At 39.9% G+C, this 19,089-nt stretch overlaps 1 protein-coding gene and 1 long non-coding RNA gene across 4 annotated transcripts in view; one reads left to right on the top strand and one right to left on the bottom strand.

Moving 5' to 3' along the window:
- Positions 1 to 1,040: 1,040 nt before the first annotated feature.
- The window catches only part of LOC131509141 (uncharacterized), a 36,257-nt gene continuing 18,208 nt past the window's right edge, over positions 1,041 to 19,089 (bottom strand). The window contains exon 2 of the long non-coding RNA XR_009260313.1: positions 1,041 to 3,803. This is a non-coding gene — a long non-coding RNA (uncharacterized LOC131509141). The remainder of the gene's footprint in view (positions 3,804 to 19,089) is intronic.
- The window catches only part of SEPTIN7 (septin 7), a 118,863-nt gene continuing 103,371 nt past the window's right edge, over positions 3,598 to 19,089 (top strand). Inside the window, exon 1 of one of the 3 annotated variants that reach the window (XM_058724601.1) lies at positions 3,598 to 3,797. In XM_058724601.1, coding sequence (XP_058580584.1) covers positions 3,737 to 3,797 — 61 coding nt within the window. In that variant the 5' untranslated portion in view covers positions 3,598 to 3,736. Of the gene's footprint in view, positions 3,798 to 3,882; positions 3,928 to 5,566; positions 5,594 to 19,089 lie in introns of those variants that run through there. The other 2 variants (XM_058724597.1, XM_058724600.1) reach the window with 2 other exon arrangements.

Here is a 19,089-nt window from a genome sequence, read left to right as displayed (position 1 = left end):
GCCTGGAGCCTGCTTCGGATTCTGTGTCTCCCTCTCTCTCCACCTCTCCCCACTCACACTCTATTTCTCTGTCTCTCAAAAATAAATAAACATTAGGAAAAAAAAAGATGTGGCATATGCACACATTGGAATATTACTCGGCCATTAAGAATGAGATATTGCTATTTGCAACAACATGGATGGGATCTAGAGAGTATAATGCAAAGTGAAATAAGAAGTTAGAGAAAGACAAGTAGTACATGACTTCATTCATATGTGGAATTTAAGAAACAAAACAAATGAAGAAAAAAGAGATAAACCAAAAAACAGACTCTTAACAAACTGATAGTTACCAGAGGGGTAGGGGGTGGGGAATGGGTGAAATACATAAAGAGGATTAAGAGCACACTTATGATGATCCCTGAGTAATGTATAGAACTGATCAAACACCATATAGTACACATGAAATTAATATAACACTGTATGTTAGTTATACTGGAACTAACATTTTTAAAAATTGTGTGGAAAAAAAAAAAAAACAGAAAAAAGGGTCCCCTGAATTGAATAAAGAAGTTGTTAGTGACCCTGTTGAGAATTTCAGTGGAGCAGTAGGGACAAAACTCAGAAGCATATTGAATAAATAATTCATTGAGTGAAGTTCCTGGGAAGGTAGGAGACAGAATCCAGAGAATAGGCATGAAGAGAGAGGATATGTGTAGAAACGTGTGCTTCAGGTTTGAGGGACACCTGATCTCTTGTGATGTTTGTAAAGGATGAGTGTAGATGCAGGTAGGCTTCTGAATATGGGAGTAGAAAGTCATTGGATTTTCTCTCTGATGGGCTTTATTTTTTGCTGATAATAAATGAGGGTGATGATTTGAAAACAATGGAGAAAATCTAAGTGGTTCTTGTGGAAAAAGAGGGCTAACTAAGGAAGCAAGTATTGTTTGGCAAAGTTGAAGGCTTGTTTGAGGTTGGACACTGTAAATATGTAGCGAAAACAATCTCTACAGTCTATCCAGAGTTTCAGATCAGTTTTTAAAAGATGATTCTGAATCAGGTTAAGGTCTAGACTACATTTTATTAACAAATGTAATACTGTGGACAGTGCAGTAGAGATTATAAAACTATTTTAATAATTCTCTTACTCTCTCCACCCCCAACATAAGATTCATAATATATATGTGTGCACATGCATGCACATACACACACAATTTATAACACTATTAGAACTCCTTATAGACAAAATTCCATAGGTTGTCATCATCTCATTGCCTATATAGTCTTCCACATAATTTTCAATGGAAAGTAGTGAAGCTTTATTGCATGGGGTGCAGTTTGTAGGAGAGCATGAACAAACCTCAGGCAAGCTACTTATTATTTATATAGAGAATTTATCTACTTTCAGAGAGCAAAATAACAAAATTTCATTTCCATTAAGAGACCCCCCCAAAATAAATAAATATATCAATAGAGATGGGAAGCAAAGACTTTCTTTGTTATAGACTGTTAGATTATATTAAACAAGATAATTTTATATTTTAAAATGAGCTGTATATAATAAATAACATTTACTAAGTATTTACTATGGACTGGGCATATTTAACTTTCACAAAAACCCAATTAGGTAAGTATTATTCCCATTTATAGCGGAGGGAACTAGATTACATAAAGGTTAAGTAACCTGTCCTTGGGTATATCCATAGTAAATGGTAGCATGGAGATTAGAAGCCAGGCAGTCTGTCTTCAGAGGCCACAGGTTTAAACTTCCAGCAATACTTAGTTCCTTTTCAAAGTAGAAATTTAATGAAATTTCCCCAAGTAAAATGCCCTTTTGAAGTTTCAGAAAATTAACACAATGATTGGTTGGGCAGATGAGTTGTTAACAGACGTTATGAGCAATTCAGTACAAGTGGAGGCTAAGGAAACAGTAGATGTCAAGACACAAAATAAGGTGTTTCTTTGGATAAAATTTCCTTCATAAAAAAAGACTTGGAAACATTTCAAGTATACAGAAGAGTGCAGAAAACAGTTACAATTTAATACTCGTGTATCCTTCACCTAAGCTTTAAGGTTTTGCCACATTTTCAACAGATTACCTTTGGCAGAAAATAAAACATTATAGATAAGAGTGAATCCTCCCTGTTACATTCCCTTCTCTTCTTCTCAGGAACTAAACACTATTCTGAATACATCTATCATTTCCCTACGTGATTTTCCCAATTTGATCTCAGTTTTTTGTTTTTAAACTTTTCTGACGTACCATATAAATCTTTTTGCAACTTGCTTTTTTGGGTCAACATTATGTTAATGAACTTTAAATGAACACCAGTAGCATTGGTTTATTAATTTCCATTTTTTAATATTCCGTGTATGTCAGTTTGCCCAATAATGCAACTTATTCATCCATTCTCCTGTAAGTCGACATTTAAATTGTTGCACTAAAAAAGCAATGCTGCTATGAACATTCTTGCGCGGGTTCAGGATAATTATATATTACATACGTATTCTGTATTATGTAATATTCTATATTAAATGTATATGATTCCTTAACATACAATTTAACAGGAAAGATAATGTTCATGAACTCTACAGCGAAGACAGACATTAGTTTTCAAGAAAGGTACAAACGACCATAGGCTGTTCTGGGCAAAGTGAGACTACTTTGACTACTAAGCATTTGGCGGCAGGCTCCAGTGACCAAACGACATTCACTGCTACAGTATGAAACTACACACTTTTAGTACTTAATTACTCTTCATCTGTCGCCTAATAGCTTCCCGCGTGTTCATTCATTTCCTTAATCAGAGTGGGGCTCCACCAGGGGCGAATCGGTAACCAACAAGGTGAGCTAACACGAGTGTAACTGTGGGGAGTCCGCAGCGGAAGCTGCAGCAGGCGACCTCTTCGCTGTGCCAGGCCACCAGAAAGTGACAGCGCCAAGGGAATGTGGGGGCAACCAGGACCTAATCTCGCTTTCCACCCCGAGAGTCCCGGAAGCTAGGACACGGGGATGGATGAAGACACAGACACCTGCCTCGAAGTGTCTCTCCACTCGCACCCACAATGCCGCCAGGTCGTTATCTGGGAGTGGAGGCTTGGACGCGGCTCCCGCCCCAAGCGCAGATTCCCAATCTGGCCTCTTCCAGGGGTGCCTCTTTGCCTTACGCCAACTCCGTAAGAAGGCCCTAAGGCCAACCAGGCGGCTTCCGCAGCTCCAAAACCTGACGTGAAATTGAGCGGGGCGGCACTGACAGAGGCCATCTTTAAATCGGGCAAAACCCCACCCTCGCAGCCCACCGGTCACTCCCTCTCATCGTCCCCGGGCTTTTCACCGAGAAACGTAACGCAGTTTAACCTCAGAAGCAGTGTTGCAGGAACACGCACAGAGGCCCGACTATCCACGACCCCGGAGGTGCCAAATCCCGCCAATTTAAACATGGCGGCTAAACTTGAGCAGCAAAAGAGCAGTGATGCCAATGAAGTCATGTTCGAAATGGAGAGAGGCGGCGGGGAGGTGAGGGAGTACTCTCGCGAGATCGAAACTGGCGTCGGCCAGGCCCGGAAGCCTTGTCTGAAGGGGCGGGGGCGGAGGAGGGAGCGGGATTCGGGCGAGAGCCAGTGGTGGAGTCCGCCCGCTGTCGCCTGCGTAAGCGGGGCAGCGACGCCGGGCGGCTACGCCGCGGAACCGGCGTAGGCGGCTTTGGAGAATCGGCGGGCTGCGCTGCGCCCGGGCTGGTCGCGGAGGGGGGAGGGGATGTCGGTCAGTGCGAGATCCGCTGCTGCTGAGGAGAGGAGCGTCAACAGCAGCACCATGGGTGAGTCTCAGCTTTGGGCCGCCGCGACTCAGGTCGTCGGCTCCAGACTTGGGGGGGGCTCTGCGGCCGCCAGACCGAACTGGGGTAACGCCCTGAGGCGATGCAGGGAGCAGCGGCGGGAGGAGGTGGGGTGGGCCGACTGCGGGCCCGGGGCGCGGCGACGGCGCGCCCGGGGGGAGGGGAGAAAGCGGCGGTGACAGTTTGAATTGAATGTGAAGAGAGCCGAGGCGGCGGTATTTCCTGTGCAGCGGCGGGCGGGCCTGGGGAGCCGGGAGACGTGAGCCGCGGCCTCGCTCGCCCCTCCAGAGCGGGGTCGTCTTCGCCTGGCCCGCCGGCTTCCCGCGGCCCTGTTTCCTCCCGTTGGCGGCCGCTGCACCCGCGGCGGAGCTCCCCTCGTGGGGGAGTGGGGCTGGCGAGGAGGGTGGGAACGTGTGTGCGCGCCCCGGTGAGGGTGCTGTGTGGGCCGGCCCGGGAGGGCGGCGGCGGGGAGGGAGGAAGAAGGATGCACCAGGCTGAAGCTGCGGTGGAGGCGGCGGCGGCTGCAGAGGCTCCAGCAACCGCGTCGCCTCCTCGCTCCTCCTTCTCGTCTCTCGGGGTTTCCTTTCCCCAGGCGCGGCCCCGAAGGCCAGTGGATGGCGGGCGAGGCTTCAGTGCGGAGGCTAAGGAGTCTGGTTTGGACCTAATTTTTAGGAAAAAGGGGAAAAGAACGCCAGGGAAGGGCGCCCCCCCGAGGAGTGGGAAGGGTGGGAAGGGTCGCTGGAGAAGGGAGGGGAGTTGGAAATACTGGTGATGTTTAAGAAAATTAATTTTTGAAAATATTTCACTGTTCTTAGTTATTCTCTTCAGAAACCCTTTCATTTCCTTTCCTCCCCAACGTATTGGAAAAAGAACAAGGCCATTTCATTCACATTTTCCACTCCTGAGTTCCATTCCATGCTGTGTGTATAGTAGGAAATAAGCAACTGAGATTTTTCTAATACGTTTCCATTTGCTAAGTTCCATTTTGAAAGTGTCCTGTTTCAAACCTGGGTGTTTTGTTTTTCTTTTCTGTTTTTTTGTTTTGTTTTGTTTTTGTAGTGTAGGGAAGGAATTTGTGACGTCCAGGTGTTCGCTTGGTTACTGAAATAACTTATTTTTGCGAACTTATGGTTATAGTTAAACTTTAAGATTTCTTTTGGCTTTATTATTTTGATGTAATGTAAGAATACCTTTCTGAGTGCCCTTGAGTTCATCTCCCTCTCACTAAGTATATAAGCAAGTTGAGGAGGAAACTTTTTAGGCATCAAGTGTACAGGTATGGACGAAATTTATGATCTTGATAGACTGCAGGATGGTGCCTTAGCAGGATAAAAACAATTACTAAGCTAGTTACTGCTGCCGGGAACCCTATTCCTCCCAAATAGCTAGTGAAGGGGCAGGAGGGAGGGTAGGAAACAATCTTTCATCCCACCCAGCTGTTCAGTGGGTGGGGCTAGAGGAGATGGGGTTGAGCGGAGCTATGAAATAAATGTGAAAGCTACATAGATGGTTTGTATGATAGCATTGTGTCCTTCTGTGGTGGGACAACATGGTGGAGCCAGGTCCTGTTAATACAGTTCTTAAAAATACCGCATACCCTCTGAGGCTTACAGACTTGAAGCTCATAACTGGTGATGGAGATTTGTTTTATGTTTATGTCAAGTAGATTTTAATTTACAGAAAGGGCATTATATTTTTGTAATTTGGTTAAGAATTTTTGGTTTCTGGTTTTGATTTGGAGATAAGGCATTCAGTGCATTAACTACATGAAAGGTAGGGTTATCGATAGATTATGTTTCAAGTTTTTGTATTTGTGCATTTTCCCATAGAAATACGTAAGTCTATGCCACAACTTCTGAGCTAGCCTAACACAAGGTAGGACTCCTGACACGTTAGAGCAATTGTAATGGGTTAATGACAACACACACACACGTAGGTAGGTAGGAGGAAGAGTTAGATCTGTGGTTTCCAAGGTCTCAATAATGGGGGGTGGTCAGATGACAAGACCAGTCAGAGTGAAGATAGTGAAGAGCAGGTTGGTTTCAGACTTTGTGTAATTTGATAATATATATATTCAGTATATATTCTATTCTGGGATTTGCCAGTGAAATATTTTGTGACAACTACCAGCTGAAAACCATGTTTTACATTTTGAGCTAATAAGCTCTCTTCAATTTTTGACAAGAGTTTGAAAGTTTTTGACTTTAACAGTTATGTATTTTACTAAATTTTGAGACAAAACCTTGTGTGTGTGTGTGTGTGTGTGTGTGTGTGTGTGTGTTTTCCCCGTAACTAAATTTGGACTGTAAATGATATTACATTTATTGTACCATGACACTGATGTAGGAAAAAATGTGTTTTTGAGTAGAATTTTAAGGTAGCATGATTATGGGTTGGGCTTGCCAGATGAGAGCATACTGTTAGAGACTGTTGGTCTCTATAAGCAGTGTTTTGCAGACTGCAGGTTGAGGCCTATTAATGGGTCTTGAAATCCATTTTGTGGATTTCTACTAATAATTTTTAAAAAATGAAAAGAGTTGCAATTAGTATGGATTTTGGGGGTGTTAATTTTTTTTTTTATACATCTTGTACATTAGGTTGGGTTATAACATTTTTATTAAGAATTGTCAAGGGGCACCTGGATGGCTCAGTCGGTTAAACATCCGACTTGGGCTCAGGTCATGATCTCACCGTTCATGAGTTCAAGCCCTGCATCTGGCTCTGTGCTGATAGCTCAGAGCCTGGAGCCTGCTTCTGATTCTGTCTCTCTCTCTCTCTTCCCCTCCCCTGCTCACGCCCTGTCTCTGTCTGTCTCTCAAAAATGAATAAAAACATAAAAAAATTTTTTTAATTGGAAAAAATTGTGGAAAAAAATTAGGAAAGCACATGGAGGATGTGTAGTATGGATGAGTCAAGTCGAAGGTCTTTAAACATTATGGCAGAATGTGGAGGTCTTGGTCTGAGAAGGGAAGACTTTAAATGCTAGTAAGTCCTTGTGGCTTTTTCTTATTTTGGATTCATTTATTCTGTACTCTATACATGGAGTGTGGTTAGAGAGATCTGGGACCTCCTGCTCCTTGAGAGGATGTCCTCTCTCAGAGCCAGATAGAAACCAGGATGGGTCCCAAAAGAAGATATTATCCTTTAGTGACTGCTCTAGGCCTTAGGGAGAAATATACATATTGTTTTGTCCATTTGCATTATCAGAAATCAAGAGAGCCAAGTTTGAGTGTGAGCCTGGGGAAAGGAGCCAAGGAGGCAGTTTGGTTTGCTTTCAGTGTTGAAAGCCTTGGGCCAGACATAAAGTCCTTCTGATTTGTGCCTAGTGCAGTCCAGCTCTCCGGAGGTAGGGACTACATATAGGGATTTGAGTTCAAAGTAATAACAACAGAGAAATATAGTGTAATGATTAAGTGTGTGGGCTTTGGTGTCAGGCAGACATGGGTTTAAATCCTGGCGTTGCCACTTACTAGGTATATCAGTTAAGATATGGTTAGATTAGTGTTTTTCAAACTGATGAATGACCTTTTCTTTCTTTCCTTTTAAAATTTCCAGTCCCCTATTGACTAATATCATTGTGAAAAGTACAGCAAAATTTTTTAAAATGAAGATGAAATAAAAAGGGGAAGTACAAGTCCCAATTTTTTATTCAACCCAACAGACATAAAATTATTCTGCTATAAAAATTTCCCTTTCTGTCCTCCCAGTTTCTATACTTCTCTGATGTAAACTGATAAACAGTTCAGACTGGCTCACTGGTCCACAGACCATACTTTGAAGAGCCCTCGATTGGACCAGGTTGCTATAGTAAATAGCCCTAAAAGTCTTTGTGAAGGTAGCCAAAGATGAGGTTTTGCTTGTCATTCTAAAGTTTATGTACCTTATTTTAGGCAAGTGTTTCTTTTTTTTTTCTTTGATGTTTATTTATTTTTTATTTTTTTTTTAACGTTTATTCACTTTTTTGAGAGACAGAGAGAGAGCATGAATGGGAAGGGGGCGGAGAGAGGGAGACACAGAATCTGAAGCAGGCTCCAGGCTCTGCGCTGTCAGCACAGAGCCTGACGCAGGGCTTGAACTCACGAACTGCAAGATCATGACCTGAGCCGAGTCAGACGCTCAACCGACTGAGCCACCTAGGCGCCCCCGTGTTTATTATTTTTGAGATAGAATGTGCATGTGCAAGCAGGGAAGGGGCAGAGAGAGAGGGAGACAGGATCCAAAGCAGGCTGTGCACTGACAGCAGAGAACCCAGTGTGGGGCTCAGACTCACAGACTGTGAGATCATGACCTGAGCTAAAGTCAGACACTTAGCTGACTGAGCCACCCACGTGCCCCTAGGCAAGTGTTTCTTAACTTCAAAAGTGCTTGCAGGCTGAGGAGAGTAAATAAGCATCCCTTGAGGTTGGGGAGTAAAGCCTGAAGCTACTCCTGCTCACATTGTTTTGAATTTTTAAAAAATTTATTCATGTGACATTTGCATTTTGTTTGCTTTATATGCAGTGGTAAAGAGGATTTCTCTCTCCTTACCCACCAACCTGGAAGTAAAAATGGACTCTCCTGACTCTCCTGAAGAGGTCACATGTTTAATCTCTTCTGTTTACCTCTGGGGCCACAACTGAGTTCATTTGAGAGGCAAGGCTCCAGGTCAGAATTTCACATTGGCACTGTTGTAATTTAGTTTTATACTTCTTTGTTTGGGGGACTGTCCTGTGCATTGTACAGTGTTTACCAGCATCCCTGTGCACTGCCCACTAGATGCCAATACCACTTCCCCAGTTGTGACCAAAAAATGTTGCAGACCTTGCCAAATGTCACAGGGTAGGGGGGGAGAATGACCCCAGATTGAGAACCACTGAACGAGGTTGATGGAGAAGCCATTGAGGGATCATAGGAGATGGAGAAGGAAGAAGTCTTTCTTAGCTATCTAGTCCATAATTATTCCTTGTAGAGCTTTCACCATAGGAATTAGGATCTTACATTAGGGATCAGAATCACCTAGGGTGAGGGTCAACCACAGCCCCTTGTTAAAAATGCACGGACACCTGAGTGACTCAGTCGGTTGGGTGTCTTTGGCTCAGGTCATGATCTCACAGTTTGTGAGTTCGAGCCCCACATTGGGCCCTGTGCTGACAGCTTAGAGCGTGGAGCCTGCTTCTGATTCTGTGTCTCCCTCTCCCTCTGCCCCTCCCCTGCTTGCGCTCTGTATCAAAAATAAATAAACATTAAAAATAAATTTATAAAAAAAATGCAGATTGACTGGTTCCCACCACAGACCCAGTGATCCACATCTCTAAGAGGGGCCCAAGAATCTGCACTTTTAAATGTTTTCTGAACTAAGTAACTTTATTGAGGTATAGGTTTCATACAATAAAATGCACAGATTTTAAGTGTTCAATGAATTTTGGTAAATATATACACCTTGTGGCTTTTATTCCAGTCAAGATGAAGAACATTTGCATCACCCCAGAGTTTTTCTTTTTCTTAATGTTTATTATTTTTGAGAGCAAGAAAGAGCGTGAGCGGGGAGGGGCAGAGAGAGAGGGAGACACAGGATCTGAAGCAGGCTTCAAGCTCTGAGCTGTCAGTACAGAGCTTGACATGGGGCTCAAACTCATGAACTGCGAGATCATGACCTGAGCTGAAGTTGGACACCCAACTGACCGAGCCACCCAGGTGTTCCACCCCAGAGTTTCTTATGCCCCTGTGCAGTTATTCTCTACTGCTCGGTGTAATCACTGATCTGATTTCTAATATGCATAGGTGAATTAAAAAAAATTTTTTTAAAGAAATAGCTTTAATGAGATATAATTCATATGCAGTGGATTCATTTAAAGTGGTTTTTCTCAGTATTTTTTTAAAGTCTTTTCCCCCTAACTTTTTTTTTTTTAATTTTTTTTTTAACCTTTATTTATTTTTGAGACAGAGGGAGACAGAGCATGAATGGGGGAGGTTCAGAGAGAGGGAGACACAGAATCTGAAACAGGCTCCAGGCTCTGAGCTGTCAGCACAGAGCCCGACGTGGGGCTCGAACTCACGGACTGCGAGATCACGACCTGAGCCACCCAGGCGCCCCTCCCCCTAACTTCTTCATTGTGAAAGGTTTGAAATGTGAATAAAACATGAAACAATAGTAAAATGATCATCTTAGTACTTTTAAAAGCATATAGATCGTGGTAGTCTTCTGGAGTTTCATAAACCGTAGGCCTGGCATAAGGCCCTGACTGTTTTTTGGAAAAATTAAAACCATTTTTTTCCAGTTTTACTTTCTTTGTAAAATATATTTGAAATATTCCTGCAGTGGCAGTTTGGGAGTTTTGTGAACTTCGTTGGTGTAACAAATACTTGACTGCCAACATGTGTCAGGCACTGCAAAATAGTAGCAATCGAGAAAGCTATGGCCCATAGCCTTATAGATTTTACATAGTATTTTGTTCTCATTTCTGAAAATGCTTTCCATTCTTTGGAGGAGTTTGTATTTGTGAAATAGGTAATACAATCACTTGGTTAAAAATTCAAAAGGTTGAAAAGAGCTATGTAGTGAAATCTTTCTACTCCTATCCCTAAGTAACCCAGTTTCCTACTCCTAAGGCAACCTATTTAAGTTATTCGTTTTTTCTTCTAAAGTTGGTGACATACACAAGCAAAAAACATGTTCCTACCTTCGTCACCCATGGTAACATCAGACACACATTCTTCCTCACCTTTTAATTTTTCCCACTTAGTGTATTTTAGGTTATTCCATATCAGTGTATGAAGATCATTCTTATTCTTTTATACAGCTATATAATTCCATTATATGGATAGGCTGTGATTTGTTTAACATGTCCCTTTCTGATAAGACATTCATTTTCAGTATTTTGCTATTATAAACCATAACGTGAGTTACTTGAGACATTGATTATTTCACATTTGTTAGTATCTCAGAGCTGTTGAACCCTTTGACATGAGACATTATCAGCTCAAGTGGTAGTATTGATGTTAAGTCATTACGAGCCTAGTACTTCAACACTCAAATTCATTCAACAAACAAACACATCTTGTGCTATGTGGTGTGCACTGGGGATACTGAGTTAAATGCCGCGACAGTAGAAATTGAAGGCATGGTGATTAAGAGCTTAGGTTCTGGAGTCAGACCTGGATTCACATTTCTAAAGCTCAACTGAACCTTGGACAAATAACAGAATTTTTTTGTTTCCTTCTTTGTAAAGTGGGAATCATAAAGTTACTGGATAATTAAATGAGAATTAAATGAGATAATAGCGTCTCAAGTCCTTAACCTCACATATTGAGCAGATGTTAGCTTAAAAAAAAAAAACAACTTATCAAACTATATGGCAATTGACTATATACTTTTCTGCCTTCATTTTTAAGTTTCTTAAAGTCAAGGACTGTGTTTTGTTCACTTTTGTATTCCCTACCTGGCATTTACTTAGTAAATCATTTATGCTGTGATTTACAAATTTGTAGAGTATACAGTGAAAGTACAGAGCAAGATACCCTTTCTAAGTTGGAAAAGGTAAATCTTTAAAGGTAGAAAGGAGTAATTAGGCAGAGGAGGAGGAAGGATACTTTAGGCTGAGAACTCATGGTAGTTTATGAGATAAGCAGAGATCTGGTGTTCTGTGCTGAAGGTTAAAAATATCTTTTTTATTGAAGGATTTTAAAAGGGAAAGAATGGTAACCATGAGCATCATGATGATAATTCCAGTAGGGATAGATAGAACACCGAGGTGGGGCCAGCAAATTGTGGGAGGTCCTAGGACTAAAAGATAAAGGACAGAACTAGAGTAGTGGCAAAGAGCATGAAGTGTAGGATATGGTTGCATGGTATGTGAGAGGATATAAGTGGGGAGTAATGAATCCAGAGTATCTGAGCTTGAGTAAATGGTTGATTAGTAGGTATCCTATCTGGAAATACATAATTTAAAACATGAAAGTGAGAGGCCTGGAAAACATTTAAGTATGCATGTCTGGCAGTCTCAGTACTAGGAGAGACCTCTAGGATGGAAAAGATTATGGTGAATTTATTTGTGCTTTGAATTTTTACATTTACTAACTGAATCTACCATATTGAACAAAAGCTGTACTGTAAGTTTGGTCAGTAAATTTGTTGGTAATATGTTTTTTTAAGACTTAGTAATCGTGGTTTGGTGAGCAGAGTTGAAGGAAATTGGAATAACATCATTTGTGTGAAATTTCAGTGTCCTTCAAAGTTAGACCGAGGTTACCAATTTCTTAAGTAGTGCTAAGATACTATTTAAAATTTTAACTGATATATTTTATAGCAGTAGTTGTTACACACTGAGGGTCATGCTGGTAGCTCTTCACACGAATAACATTTTTTATCTTTATATGTTCAAGTTGTCCATTGAGATTGTAATTGAAGTGCTTTTTTTTTCTTTTTGAGGAAGATTATGGTATGTATTGTTAACTTTAGAGACTACTGTAAATACTTTGGATGAGATCATTATTTTTGTAAGAGGACGTAACATCTATTGAAGTGCTTTCTGTTTATACTATTATTTAAGCAATCAGGGTAATTAATACCTGATTTGTTACATGTAGCAAATGAATATATTTTAGTAATGAATATATCTTCAAATGTCAACACTTTAAACCATTTTTAATTTTAAAAAGTGTAACAGATATACTTAGTTGCTTTTATGATTAATTTAAACAAATTAACCAGGAGGGGGAAAAAGTCATTAAATTATTTCAATCACTGAAAGTTAATTTGTGTTCTTTCTTAATTACATATTTTTTTTCATGGTTGTAATTAGTGGTGTATTAGTGGTTAGTGGTTCTTAACCCTGGTCAGGCATTGAAAATCTTTCCAGTGCTTAGCACACTCAGAAGCCTATTAATTCACTAAGTATCAGGTGGGCCCCAGAAATTTGCATTTTAAGTATTTCAGGTAATTTTGATGAATAGTCAGAGCTGATAACCTCTGATGTGAATTATATAGTATGAGGCAATATATGTAAAAGTACTACTCTGTAAACTCTTAAATTTTATTACAAAGTCATGGTATTATTCACGTAATATTTAATATAGTTTTTGGTGTATTAATCTATATGCAGATTATTTTAATGTGTACATAGTGTTCCAATGTTGATATCCTAATTTGCATAGCCATTTCATTATTTTGAGGCATTTTTCAGTTTCCATATTTTAGATTTGTAAGTGGTATTTTAAAAAATATCTTTAAACAAACTTTTTCTGCCTTCCCTTGTTATTTTCCTAGGGTCCTAGGGTATTTGTTAGTTTAGCACCTTAAACTGGTTTTCATTTACATTTCTTATATTACTAAAGAGAGATATTTAAACTGATTAGCTTCCCTACTTTCAGTAGAATATACCGAACTTGTTAAAATCACCATCAGGAATATTTGGGTTTATGCTGTGACTTATGGGGCTATTGAATAATGCATTATGTGAATCATTTTTGTTTTATCTTTTTTGTTTTTATTTTTAATGTTTTATTTTTGAGAGAGAGAGAGAGAGCATGAGTGGGGGAGGGCCGCGGGGGGGGGGGGGGTTGGGGACACAGAATCTGAAGCAGGCTCCGGGCTCCGAGCTGTCAGCACAGAACTCCATGCGTGGCTAGCACCACTCACCAACTGTGAGATCATGACCTGAGCCGAAGTCGAATGCTTAACCGACTGACCCACACAGGCGCCCCAGTCTGTCCTTGAAGTTTGTAGCTATCTAGTTTGCTGTTACAAATCTGTGTTTTAGTTGCTCAGTTTTTATTTCTCGGTTTATTTCTTTATTGAAAGTCTGCTATCAAGTATTGAGTTAGATTTCCATTTCTGGTTCCTAGTTATGTTCCTATAGGATTGATAGCTGAGTGAAAAGGAAATACATTTGAGTAGAAATGATTCTTCCATGGATGTGTAAAAAATAATGTGCAAATAGAAAAGGACTGCAAACATTCTTCATATGGTCACTGTATAATTTGCAAAGACTGTAATTGCTCAGAAGGCAGGATGGCTTGATGTCTGTTTTCTCGTTCCTGAGAAGTGAATGAGGTGAACATTTCTGTAGTGTAAATCTGGAAACATGAGAACTTGGCATGAAGGGATGAAACTAGTGATCCTAGATAGAACTAGGATCTTGTCTTAGGATTTGTATAAGAATATAAAAGTCATAATTAGAAATAGGAGTTACTTTATGAGATGCTTAATTCAGTTGTGTGCTAAAAAAATAACTGGAATGACTTAGCTGATAAGCAGATCCATCAAAAATACTTAAGTTTGTGTTTGACCTTGGTGCTATGCTGTTAAAAAGATGTAATTTTCTTTTCTTTTTTTGAAATCCTGGAATAATTTTAGACTTGCTGAAAAGTTGTAGCCCCTAACATTTTGGAAGTTAAATATTTGGTCAACAGGAGGAAATGCAGAAATAACACCACAAGCATACAAATGCAACATGTTGTATGAGATAAATGCACTGTCAACATTAGTGCTGGCCAGGAGTAAGGGAATAAGGGAGAAGTTTTATGCTTAATGCACACATCTTTATTGGAATCTTGTTGAAAGTTTTTAGGAGGGCTGGGGGGAGATTCTTTTGCTCTTTTTTTTTTTTTAAGTTTCTTCTTATTTTTGAGAGAGACCCTGCATATGCAAACAGGGGAGGGGCAGAGAGAGAAAGAATCCCAAGCAGGTTCCATGTTGTCAGCACAAAGCCTGACACAGGGCTTGATCCCAGAACCCTGACATCATGACCTGAGCCTAAGCCAGGAATTGGACACTTGACTGGCTGAGCCACCCAGGCGCCCCTCCATTGTTTTTTAATTGAAGGATGGGTGTTCTAAGTATAGTCGGTCATTAGTGGATTCCATTTAACAGATCATCAGCAAGATTCTTATTCCCTACTTCAGGCTTAGGCCTAGGTATCTGTTTTTATCAAGCTCCCCAGATGCTTCAGTTTACAGCCAAGTTTAGAAATCACTTACTTGTAACATAAAAGTCCAGAGACTTTAATAATAGCTGTCATCTATTGCACAACCACTATAATAATTATCATTTATTATACTTATTATGTGTGAGGTGCCAAATATTTCATATATACGTTACAATAACTTTATAAAGACATTATCCTGGTTTAAGGCTCAGAAAGGTTATGTAACTTACTCACCAGTGTGTAGTTCTAAGTTACAGCAGATAATGGAATTCAGGTTTCTAGCTGTATTTATACTATTACTCCCTCATTAAAAACTTAGACAATTATTTCAGGGTTTACTTGGTTGGGCTTTTTTCTTCTACTCAGATTGAGTCATATTCTTTGTATTTTTGCCCCTGCTTGTGCTGTTCTTACCTTCCTTGAAGTACCATCCATCCATTAAGGAAGGCCCAGCTCAAAACTACCTATTCAGGCAGATTTTTCCCAATTATCTAAGCCTTTGATGATCTTTCCTTTTCCTTGAACTCCTAGAAGACTACTCTTTTGGTAACAGCACAGTCAATTTTTTATGTATTATTGGTTAGTTACTGTTCCTTTTTAATATTACAGAGTTTATTGGTGGGGTAGTATGGCAGTATTGCCATGTGTGACATGCTTTTTTTTTTTTTTTTTTTAAGTTTATTTATTTTGAGAGAGACAGCATGTGAGCAGGGGAGGGGCAGAGAGAGAGGGAGAGAGAAAATCCCAAGCAGACTCTGGGCCATCAGCATGGAGCCCCGTTAGGGTTTGATCTCATGAACTGTGAAATCGTGACCTGAGCCGAGACCAAGAGTTGGATGCTTAACCGACTGAGCCACCCAGGCGCTCCATATGGCATGCTTTTTGAGCCACCTACCAATCTCTAGCTTTATTGTGCATAGTACTGATATTGAGTAGACTATTTTTTATAATGAAATATAAATTGAAAGCCTTGGTTATGGGTTAAAATTAGAATTTGGAGTTTTGAGGTATCAAATTATTTTGGTTACTTTGGTAGCTCAATAAAGCAGGCTTTTCAGATCTTTGGTTTTAGAGTAAATTTATAAACATACAGATACATTTATCATAATTTATTGATGAATGAAACAGTAATTAATATAACTTGGTTTGTAATACAGTTTTTTTTAAAGTGTTTTCTTAGGAACTATATTACTCTGCTAGGGCTGCCATACCACAGATTCGGTGAATACCACAAATTGGGTGGCTTAAACAACAGACTTTTATTTTCTTACAGTTCTGGAGGCTGGAAGTAAGTTCAAGGTCAAGGTGCCAGTAGGTTTGGTTTCTTTTGAGGGTTCTTCCTGGCTTGCAGTCAGCTGCGTTCCCAGTATGTCTCCACATGGCCTTTCCTCTGTACACAAGTGGAGAGAGAGATATCTCAGATGTCTCTTCCTCTTTTTATAAGGACACCAGTCCTTTGTGATTTGAGGCCCTACTCTTAGGACCTTCTTTTTTTTTTTTTTTTTTTTTAACGTTTATTTATTTTTGAGACAGAGAGAGACAGAGCATGAACGGGGGAGGGTCACAGAGAGAGGGAGGCACAGAATCTGAAACAGGCTCCAGGCTCTGAGCTGTCAGCACAGAGCCCGACGCGGGGCTCGAACCCACAGACCACGGGATCATGACCTGAGCCGAAGTCGGACGCTTAACCGACCGAGCCACCCAGGTGCCCCACTTAGGACCTTCTTTAACCTTGGTTACGTCTTTATTTTTTATTAAATTTTTTTTTTTTTTTAATGTTTAGTTTTTGAGAGAGAGAGAGAGACCGAGTGTGAGCAGGTGAGGGACATAGAGAGGGAGACGGAGAATCCAAAGCAGGCTCCAGGCTCTGAGCTGTCAGCACTCGGGGCTTGAACCCATGCACGGTGACATCATGACCTGAGCCAAAGTCAGATGCTTAACCAACTGAGCCACCCATGTGCCCCTTGATTACCTCTTTAAATGCCCTGTCTTCAAATGTAGATAAGGAGTCAACACATGAACACAATTCAGTCCATAACAGGAATGGAATTTTTATTTTCCTATGTGGTGTTGTAATGTAGGTAAACGATAGAAAAATTTTTTAAAAAGATAATATTTGTGATTTCATTTTATTAGGCAAGCAGTGCTATGATGAGTATCAGTTAAACATTTTATGAGTCATGGGATTAGATATTCTGACAAAAAATGGCTTTGATGTCTTTAAGAAGCTAGTTTGGGAGATACATACTAGAAATAATTTGAATTCTTTGATGAAACTGCTGTGTTATGTTCAAAGTACAGAGTTTGTGTGTATGTGTGTCGTAAGTGTGTAAGGCACAGTAGTGACTGATTAAAATGAACTAAGTTAATCCTTTGAAAATTTTGGGTATGTAAATTTTGGTAATCCTTCTTGTGTTATTCCTTTGATATTTTTACAAGATCTTAGGATTGGAAGATGTATAAAGTCATTTAATTATGCAGAAAGTGCTCTCCTTTCCCCTGCAGTATACCTGTCAAGTAGCTGTCTAACTCTGCCCTGTCCAGTACTGTAACCATGAACAGAATGGCTCTTGAGCACTTGAAATGTGTCTTAGTCTGACTTGAGATTTGGTATGAGGGTACAATACACAGACGATATTGAAAAGACTTTGAAAAAAAGAATATAAGATGTCACAGTAATTTTTATATTGATCGCAGGTTAACATGTTTTGAGTATATTGAGTTAAAAATATTATTGTTACTTGTTTCTTTTTGCTTTTTAAATGTGGCTACTAGAAAATTTTAAATTGCATGTGTGGCTGTGTTGTATTTCTAATGGATAGAGCTGGTCTAGCCTGTGTTAAAAATCCACTACCTTCTTTAAAAAAAATGTTTTTTTAAATGTTCATCCATTTTTGAGAGAGAGCATGATTGGGAGAGGGGCAGAGAGAGGGAGACACAGAATCTGAAGCAGGCTCCAGGCTCCAAGCTGTCAGCACAAAGCCCAAAGCAGGGCTCAAACTCACGAACTGAGAGATCATGACCCCAGCCAAAGTTAGACGCCCACCTGACTGAGCCACCCAAGCGCCCCTAAAATCCACTACCTTCTGAGGATGCATGGTGCATCTTTGAATAGCTGTCACTATTAATTTTTTCTTCTATTTTTGTGTATATCTGAAGTCTATCTTTGATATTTGTATTCAGAAGTTCTCATTTACTCCTTGAGATCAAAAAGACAAATCTAATTTCTTTTTTTTTTAAATTTTTTAATGTTTATTTTTGAGAGAGACAGAGTGTGAGTGGGGGAGGGTCAGGAGAGAGGGAGACACAGAATCTGAAACAGGCTCCAGGCTCTGAGCTGTCAGCACAGAGCCTGACATGGGGCTCGAACCTACGGACCGTGAGATCATGAACTGAGCCGAAGTCAGACAACCCAACCAACTGAGCCACCCAAGCACCCCTAGTTTCTCTTTTTAATATTACTATTAACAGTCTGGACACAACTTTCTCAGTCTTTTGTAGAGAATTTGTCTTCACATTTTTTTTTTTTTTTTTTTTTTTTGTTGACAACGTTTGTATGACAGGGGGTTGTATCTCTCCAACCATTGTTATTACTCCCTTCTAAACTTTGTTCATTTTGTCCATATCTCTGCTGATACCAGGAACTGGGTATCATGTGATCTTAAAATTATAGATCAGAATAAATCTATCTTTTTTTCTACATGCTATATAAGTCTGTTAATGAGGCCTAAAGTTAAATTACTTTTTAGGGTGCCTTTAGTTTCTTATTGACCTATGGGCATAATGTCAACTAAGGTGTTTCGGTCTTTGCTTCTTGTGCTGTTGTTTTATCTTGCTTCTTCAACACTTTTTTAAAAGAGGAGATTGTTGGTTGATAGGTGAAATGTGTTCTACCTTATACTACATTTGTGGTCATGTTTTATAGTTCTGAATTAATCTGAAATTTTGTCTTCAGATTCCAGTTTGGGGTGGGGAAAAATGACATGGTTTGTATCCAAGTATTTCTATATTAATTTCATTTAGATTTTGCGTGTGTCAGATAAAGTATTTATCTTTCTCTGCATTTATCATCCCCAGGTTTGACAAGCAAATCTTTTATGTTTTTGTGTAGAATAATGTTATTTGGGTTTAATTAAGGATGGATCCTTGTGGTGTATAATTATGCTGAAGTTGACATACATCTAGTCAGCTATTAATCCACCTTATTTTAGCATTCCAACCTTTTTTTTTCTCTGTCTTGCTCATGTTCACATCATGATTGAAATCTTGTGAGAATTCGCACCTATGATTTCTTCCTTTGCAGTCTAATGAACTTGTCAGAAATGGAAAATAAAGAACATATGACTTAACCTATTAAGAAAAATCCATAC

This window comes from Neofelis nebulosa, chromosome 4 (assembly GCF_028018385.1).
Source record: "Neofelis nebulosa isolate mNeoNeb1 chromosome 4, mNeoNeb1.pri, whole genome shotgun sequence".
Classification (NCBI taxonomy): Eukaryota; Metazoa; Chordata; class Mammalia; order Carnivora; family Felidae; genus Neofelis; species Neofelis nebulosa.
The sequence above is the reverse complement of the archived record's forward strand: the minus strand, read 5'-3'. Positions and strand labels throughout refer to the sequence as shown.